Source organism: Pimephales promelas, chromosome 3 (assembly GCF_988280905.1).
Source record: "Pimephales promelas chromosome 3, fPimPro1.hap1.1, whole genome shotgun sequence".
Taxonomy (NCBI): Eukaryota; Metazoa; Chordata; class Actinopteri; order Cypriniformes; family Leuciscidae; genus Pimephales; species Pimephales promelas.
The window spans coordinates 19,568,762-19,577,041 of NC_142771.1; the positions used below are offsets into that span (position 1 = coordinate 19,568,762).

Genomic DNA, 8,280 nt, shown 5'->3' on the forward strand with positions numbered 1-8,280 from the left:
TGCCATGAAGTTTGTCCCCTCAATGTGTCCGTACGAGGCCTAGCTACAGAGCTATCCAATCAATGCAAAGTGAAAACAAATCCTAAAATGCGTTAAGGAAAGCACAACTTTAATAAATAAATGTGTTTTGATCATAGTTCGTGTTCTTATACACAAGGTGAATCTGGAGAGCATCGCGAAACTGTGTGTTTGAAGGTGAGATTCACGCTTTTCTTGCTTATCTGCGCGCGCGGAGGGTGTGATCTGAGATCCATCCAATCCATGGCGCTCTTATGTATGTAGATTTTAGATTAATAAAAAATCACGTAAACATAAATGCATTATTATTAGAATCGATGCATTATAGCAACATTATCTTTGATGTGTGCTATGTGCGTGGTGGTGCTGTTTAACTGTGGAACATAATGAAATGGGGTTAACACATAAACATCTCTGTGTGTGTGTGTATATATATATATATATATATATATATATATATATATATGAAGAGTTCAGATGCAAAAGCCTCTTAGTGCCATTTGAAAATCTCTTCTAAAATAATCATTTTATCAAGCTTCTATATTTAAATTCAGTAATTTCACTTAAATGGCAATTCATTGGTAATCTTCATTGCCATTTAAGTGAAATTACTGAACTTAAATATACAAGCTTGATAAAAATTAACATTCTTGAAGAAAATTTCAAATGGCATTTAGAGGCTTTTGCATCTGAACTCTTCATATATATATATATATATATATATATATATATATATATATATATAAACTCAACTGGAATTACTTTTTTCTTGCAGATACAATGGCTTTAGTTTCAGCAGACACCAAAATCGCAGAGTTGCTGAATGAGCTGCATCAGCTTATAAAGCAAACTCAGGTGAGCACTAATGTTACTCTGTTTCCCATGGATGATCACTGTAGTTTGGGTTTATATGCCTCGGAAAACACCCCAAACCTTCACTCAGTGTTTATACACTAATCTCTCTTAAATACACAGGAAGAGCGATCAAGAAGTGAGCATAACCTTCTCAACATCCAGAAAACACATGAAAGGATGCAGACAGAAAATAAGAGTAAGGCATGATTTCCTATTGCATTGTCAGATGCAATCAGAACTTTTTCAAGCAATAAAGCATATTATTATTTCCAAACTGGATCTCTCTCATATTTATATATTTGAATTTTATTTCTTGTCTTATATCTTTGTTCCATACTAAAAATTTCAATATCTTTCTCCTCAGCTTCTCCATATTATAGGACAAAGCTGAGGGGTCTTTACACAACAGCTAAAGCTGATGCTGAGGCTGAATGTGGGTAAGGCTGAGGCTGAATGACTGTTGCTGCTTTTGGTTTCCCTTGCTGCACCGCTTTACTTTAATGCAAAGCATGCATTTTCACTGTGAGAAATATGTAATGACCACGAGATGATCTGTTCTTGACTTTATCTTTTTCTGTGTTGACTTTTTGTTTTTCTTTTCATAAGAAACATCTTTAACATCTTGTGATTATATAGCCCCATCTTGTGGTAATTTTGCCCAAGGCTTTCAAATGTGTTGATGGCAAAGACAGACTTTTTGAACATTTATTAACCCTATAAGCCTGGCCGACTTTATATTTGGTTGTCAAATTTCTAAAGACTCTAAACTATCTACATGATCAAAACTTTGCTGAAGAACCTGTTGTACACAGTCTGCTACATACATTTTATTGACACGTCTTTTTTGTTGTTGCTGTGAAATATTTACTGATTTTAATAAAGTATATGTAATAATAACTTTTATATTGTTAGTAATATGAACACTTACTGAACTTCAGCAACTTAGGTTTACTTAATTATTCATATTCCAAGTTCTCATATTTCATACCTGCTGTATCAAATATGAAACTCGACACTCCCCCTAAAGGTTCAATAAAAAATATTGTTTTGGTTTTTTTTTGTCATGTGTAAATGATCAGATTTATCTGCATCCCTCTCACAGTATTCTTCACCGGGCACTTGACAAGATTGCTGAAATTAAATCTCTTTTAGAGGAAAGACGGATTGGTAAGTTTTGGATGTTAGTTTGTAAACCTGTGCATCTGCGTGCATTTGAACAGTTATGGAAGCTAATCGACCCCTTCTCTTTCTGCAGCTGCCAGGATGGCAGGAGTGTACAGTGACACCGACCCACCCAGGAAGACCATGCGCAGAGGTGTCCTGATGACCTTGTTACAACAGTCAGCCATGACCCTTCCTCTTTGGATTGGCAAACCTGGCGATAGGTACTATTCAGTGTCTCCTGGTTTATCTCTTATGTTCCCTTCGTTTTAGAAATGGTCATTTATTGAGTCAAAATGATTGCTACATTTCACTAATTCATACCCGTCGTTCTCCTTCAGTCCACCACCACTGTGTGGTGCTATACCAGCAAGCAGTGACTATGTGGCGAAGCAGGGGGACAAGGTGGCGGCACGTGTGAAGGCTGTGGATGGTGATGAACAGTGGATTCTTGCAGAGGTCGTCAGCTACAATCACTCCACTAACAAGTAATCATCTACCAGTTAATCTCCAGTTGATCTGTTTATTTATATTCTCTTGTAGCTTTAAAACCTGATGGTGTGAAATGATAACGTAGCTAACCTTTTTAATCTTTTATCAGGTATGAAGTGGATGACATTGATGAAGAGGGTAAAGAGTAAGTACAATGCCATTTTTTTAATAATATTTACCCACATCTAAATTGATACATTACTGTTCAAAAGGTTGATACATTTAATCAGCAAGGACACATTAAATCTATCAAAAGTTACAGCAAAGACATTATAATGTTAACAAAGATTGCTATTTCCTATTAATTATGTTGTTTTGCGCCTAAAAATGTATTATGGTGTTCACAATAAAAGCTGCACTAGTTAGATAATAATAACAAATGTTTCTTGAGCATCAAATAATTAGAATTATATTCTGAAGGATCATGTGACACTGAACACTAGAGTAATAATGCTGAAAATCCATTCAAATAGTGTTCATTGTTCCTGTTCATTGTCCCTCTTTTTTTCACCGTCTCTTTTTCCCCTTTATTTAGGAGACACACATTGAGTCGAAGAAGAATCATTCCTCTCCCACAGTGGAAAGCAAACCCAGAGTCCGACCCGGAAGCCCTGTTCAGTAAAGATCAGCTGGTGCTGGCCCTCTATCCACAGACCACTTGCTTTTACAGAGCTCTGATCCACACGCCGCCACATCGGGTGAGCGAAACGAGAATGAAAAGAGTTAAAAGGCTGAGATGTCATCACGATTTCTAAAGATGCTTCTCTAAACCCTCTTGGGATTAATGTTGATAGCCTGTTAGAATATTTCTTAACTTTATTATGGGTTTTATGGCATCAATGTGTATGAGTAGAAGAAGAATAGATTCCATACTATATGACACATCTCACTTCTTTTCCAGCCCCAGGATGACTACTCCGTGCTGTTTGAGGATACATCTTATGCAGATGGTTATTCTCCACCTCTCAACGTTGCTCAGCGATATGTAGTGGCCTGCAAAGAGAACAAAAAGAAGTGACAGAAATATAAAACAATGGGACATTGTTTGCAAAAAGACCCTGCATGATTGTTGTGATTGAAAACAGGATACTGAGCATCAATTCTGTTTTTATGTGCTTTTGTCCCCTTTTTTATGTATATAGTGTTGGTATATTTTCTACTGCATCTTTTGTATTATGTTTTTTGTGGATCTGGATACAAAGAGACCAACTGCAAGTGAATTGTGCAAAAAAGTAATAAACCCCTTACATGTGAATGGAAGGCATACAAAATCTGTTGTCTTTATTTTATAAAGGCAGAGCAAAACATGTTTTTAAATGTTAAAAAAGATATTGAAAATTAGATTTTGAAAACACCACATATCATATACAGGGCCACGCATTATACATATTCATGTTGAATATTTAGTTACATCCTTATTGTGGTGCATTACATTTTTGAAAATGAACATTACACCCCTCCTTGACCTTTTCTCTAATATATTCATTCTATAATTCAACACTTTTAATATTGTATTATAGAATAAAGCTGTTATTCTAATTAAGTAATTTCCGTCTCGAAAAACATCACAAAATTTTGAATAGTCACCTCATTAATAAAAGAATCAAGCGTTTAATGGGTGAAAGTAAAGACTTCTCAATGGAGTAAATTGTGCAGTTAGTAACTTTTTACTAGTTTTACTAGTAACTATTTACTAGTAACCAAGGCTTTGTTCTGTGACGTCACTCTGACTCGCCAAGTGCGCGCACGGAAGAATGAGCGCGCAGAAGCCGACTATGGCTGAAATGGTAAGATCATGGTAATGGTTTTGTACAACATTTATTCAGGATTAAATTTAAAGAGTTACTGATACCCTGTACATTTTGAACGGACACGAGGTTTGAAGAGTTCTTGTCAGAAACCTATCTGAAAATGTAATCTATAACTGCCTGTCGTGTTGTGCAATAGCACCGCTGGCTAGCTAATCAGTTGTCATATTGATTAATGTATACAACAACAACAACATAGAACATGTAAACCACTTTCAAAGGTTTTATTCAAGTAAATGTGTAAGTTTTAGGCTCACGTAAGTTGTACTCAGAGATATTTCATACGGTTATGTTTACATTCAAAAACCATAAGTTAAATCATTTGGAGTTATTAATAATGCTTAGGTCATTTAAACATTGTTTTATCCGGTTTACCGAACAGTTTCGACTGTAGCTGTTAGACAAGTCAGTGCAAAACAAACCAGTTAGTTGATTATTAGATTATTAGACAGTTACCTAAATGTACTTTTACTGTTATAACAAGTATTGAAACTCAAAATGAGATGTAATGGGAAATATACTGTCTTATTCTCCCAATTCCAGGTATCAGACAGTGTCGGGGATAAGAGTGTTTCCATTTCAGAGTCAGACCCTCCAAAGCAACATCCTCGCAAACGCCGACGCATCATCGACGCCTCGTCCATCATGAACGTGCCTGTTTACTCCAACAAGGTGGGTGTATCTTGCCTGCTTAAAATCAAAGCCAGTGATGGCTTGAAAAATATTGAAAAATATAGTTGATGACCTTTACCACGTTTTAAAATATGACTAATCTAGATGCACTGGAATTGATGTGTTGCAAGGGGCAAACAAAGGTGATTCAGATGTTGTATTATTGTGTTTTAGGTTAACAGCTCGTTAAATCTGAAGCCAATAACCTTCAAAAACACCAGTCTCACAGGTATCAAAACTTTCGGACTACTGTTACCTCTGAGTAAATCACATTTTAAACACTAACAATAATTGTTTTGGGGGGATGGGTGCTTTTGAACTTTATATTAATCAAAAAATCCTGAAAAAAGTATCACTGTTTTCAGTTTTTTACAAATCAAGCAGCACAACTGTTTTCAGCAATGATATTGAAAGAAATGTTTCTTGAGCAGCAAATCATCATATTAGAATGATTTCTGAATGATCATGTGACACTGAAGTCTGATTTTCTGCTGAAAATTCAGCCTTGAATCACAGGAATAAAAAACGGTTATTTTAGATTGTAATAATATTTCACAATATTACTGTTTAACTGTATTTTTGATCAAATAAATGCTGTTCATAATATCATTATTATAAGAGACTACTTTTCTTTCTACATAAAAAATATCATACCAACCCCAAACTCTTGAATAGTTGTATATATCTTGCCTTTATGTAATATTTGCTACCTGTGAGTGAAGGTTTCTCATTACATGTGGACTCTTTATTATAGATATTTATCATTTTGTTAGTAGGATTAATCCAATGGCATCCTCACTATTTTTATTTACCATACCAGATGAGGAAAAGGGTGGCCCTCTTTGGTCTCCTTCCCCACCCCGTGCAGTGAAACGGCCAATCAGCATTGATCTGAGTGGCTCAGAGGAGGAGCCAGAACAGAGTGAAGCTCAGTAAGTACACAGACTGACTTTAGTGTAGTGTCTTTAGTTTAGTTTCTATAAAAAGTGAGTCATTATTATAAATTTTATTTGTTTTTGTGACAGCTGCCTCAAAAATTGCTTCTTGACATCCAAATGAATGCCATTATGTAATTATGCCTTTGTATGGCAAACGCCTAATAAATAAATGTGTATACAACATATAACACCTAAATGAATGCAGTGGTCACATGGTACAAGTTTACTGATCGGAGCTCAAGAAGCTCTCAGATAATTCCCAAGTTATAATAACGAGTTCAATGAGGACGTAAATGCTTCTTACATGTTGGAATCTCGTAATTACAGTAATTACCACATGGGGTGAACACACCTATAGCCAGGCCAGTTAATCAGCTGATTGATTAGCTTACTCAAAGTTGTATCCTTTCATCTAACCACCTTTCTTCCTCACCTTTAGAGAAATTCTTCGTTCTCCCTCTCCACCCCCACCACCATGTAGTCCACCAGTGAAACAGAGCAGACGAGCAAACCAAAAACTGCGGTGAGTGACATCATCAGTGAAGAAAAATACATACGTGTCCTGATCTCTCTTGTTCTTTTCTTATGCAAAATTTTGTGTTTTAATTCTGTCACGACAGTCAATGATTACCTTTCAAGGAGGATACAGAAATGGATAACAATATTAGAAGTAATGAAATGAACCGCTAGTAAGGCCAGAGAGGTTTGACATTCTCTCGTTCTCTTTCTCCATCTCTGTCCCAGAGAAATCAACAGGAAATTGGATGCGATCGGCTCTCTTGTGTGTCTGTCCCCTGAGCATCTAGAACCTGTCAGTGAATACAGAAACTCTCCATCTCCTGTGAATGACTATGATGATGATGACGACATCATCATCATTTCTTCTGACAGCAAACAGAAAAGACGTACCCTGAATACTGAGGGCAGAGACTCTGCGCGAGAAATTTCACTAAAGTTTCGCTGCAGAACAGAGTTGTACAAAATCCCAATACTCTCTGTAAGTGGAATAAACACATTTTCTTGTATAAGCCACATTTGTTTGGTATAATAAAATATATGAATACATTTACCTTTTTATTTAAGCTGGCAAATTAATGTTTTAAAAAATGTGTCTTTCGATTGCAGACGGCTCCTTTGAGTAAAGCTGTAGAACAGCTGGCCATCAAACTCAATGTCACAAGCAGCCAAATTCTGTTATTAAAGAAAGATATAGATCTCCCTATTCACTCGTCTGTCAGTGAGCTGGGTCTCGGCATAGCTGACATTATAGGTAATAGAAAACAGTGGGAATTTTGAGCTGAATTCATTAGCATTCATCGCAGTGCATTTATTCCACTATTTTTGAATAGATGTTTTTTAATTGGAAACATTCTATAAACGACACTGAAACCTTCATGCAAATCCTTTTTGTACCTTCTGTCTCTTACAGATTGTGTAGTAACAGAGAATAAACAAGAAGTGAGTGACAAACGTAATCTTATTACTGTGCGACTGCAAGGGAAAGAGAAAGCGTCTGTGCAGGAGTATTCCCTACAAAAGGTCTGTACTCTGTATGTCTTTTTGGATGTTTTTCTTGTGCCTTTATGCAACTTCTGTTTTTGTGAAGGACAATTAGTGCTCAATTTTCATTGTACCTTTTTATTTTTTATTAAGGATGCTCCTCTAGGGTCCATCCTCTCTCGGTATGTCTCTGGTATGGCTGCCAGTGCTAAAAGGAGGGCTAAATTTCTCTTTGATGGGTCAAGGGTCACACATGATCAGACTCCAGCTGACCTGGACATGGAGGACGGTGACGTCATTGAAGTCTGGATCTAAACGACGGACACTATTGATGTTGTTGGGAGTTCTGTACTTTTTCAACACCATGTTCTGTATGCAAGGAGGAAGAAAAAGATTTGTAAAGGATGTCTGACATTTGTTTAAACCAGGGGTAGGCAGCATCAGTCTCGGAGAGCCTTGGAGCTAGAGTTTAGCTCCAACCCTGAAAAAAACTCACCTGCCTGTAGCTTTATTGACTAGCTGGTTCAGGAGTTTGATTAGGGTTGGAGCTAAACTGCAGGACAGTGTCTCTTCGGGACCGACGTTGCCTACCCCTGGTTTAGACCTTCACTTGTGCTGAAAAACACACCACAGACAAGTGGGGTTTTTTTAGGTTTCATTAACAGCATACATTTGACTTATGTTTGAGGACATGCAAAAACAATATAAAAACTGTTTAACATTGTGTAAATACACCAGAATTATTTAAAATTAATTTTTTTGATCAAAAAAATTGATTGAATGGAATATAATAAAATGATAAATTTGTAAGATGTTTTTTTTTTTTTTTTGTATGC

General features: G+C 36.3%; 2 protein-coding genes across 3 annotated transcripts; both read left to right on the forward strand.

Annotated features, from left to right (window-relative positions):
- Positions 1-3,747, forward strand: sgf29 (SAGA complex associated factor 29). Its single transcript, XM_039687732.2, has 10 exons — positions 1-195; positions 794-873; positions 994-1,069; positions 1,238-1,310; positions 1,976-2,040; positions 2,129-2,258; positions 2,376-2,522; positions 2,636-2,671; positions 3,062-3,224; positions 3,428-3,747. Exons 2-10 carry the CDS (start codon positions 799-801, stop codon positions 3,542-3,544), a joined length of 882 nt encoding a protein of 293 aa, XP_039543666.2. The 5' UTR covers positions 1-195; positions 794-798; the 3' UTR covers positions 3,545-3,747.
- A 496-nt stretch (positions 3,748-4,243) lies between these two features.
- nfatc2ip (nuclear factor of activated T cells 2 interacting protein) lies at positions 4,244-8,267 on the forward strand. Of its 2 annotated transcripts, none has more exons than XM_039687729.2 (9): positions 4,244-4,313; positions 4,878-5,006; positions 5,181-5,235; positions 5,827-5,938; positions 6,384-6,467; positions 6,689-6,941; positions 7,070-7,214; positions 7,374-7,483; positions 7,598-8,267. In XM_039687729.2, exons 1-9 carry the CDS (start codon positions 4,281-4,283, stop codon positions 7,757-7,759), a joined length of 1,083 nt encoding a protein of 360 aa, XP_039543663.2. In that variant the 5' UTR covers positions 4,244-4,280; the 3' UTR covers positions 7,760-8,267. The 2 variants fall into 2 exon arrangements, with proteins under 2 accessions (XP_039543663.2, XP_039543664.2); XM_039687730.2 differs by having other exon boundaries at positions 4,304-4,324.
- The last annotated feature ends 13 nt before the right edge of the window (positions 8,268-8,280 follow it).

Bases quoted from the DNA above. Each gene is read 5' to 3' on its own strand.
- sgf29 (XM_039687732.2), top strand. From the start codon at position 799: ATGGCTTTAGTTTCAGCAGACACCAAAATCGCAGAGTTGCTGAATGAG. The intron at 1,311-1,975 runs GTAAGGCTGAGG...TCCCTCTCACAG, and splicing joins GATGCTGAGGCTGAATGTGG to TATTCTTCACCGGGCACTTG. The intron at 2,259-2,375 runs GTACTATTCAGT...GTTCTCCTTCAG, and splicing joins ATTGGCAAACCTGGCGATAG to TCCACCACCACTGTGTGGTG.
- nfatc2ip (XM_039687729.2), top strand. From the start codon at position 4,281: ATGAGCGCGCAGAAGCCGACTATGGCTGAAATG. The intron at 5,236-5,826 runs GTATCAAAACTT...TTACCATACCAG, and splicing joins CAAAAACACCAGTCTCACAG to ATGAGGAAAAGGGTGGCCCT. The intron at 7,215-7,373 runs GTAATAGAAAAC...TGTCTCTTACAG, and splicing joins CGGCATAGCTGACATTATAG to ATTGTGTAGTAACAGAGAAT.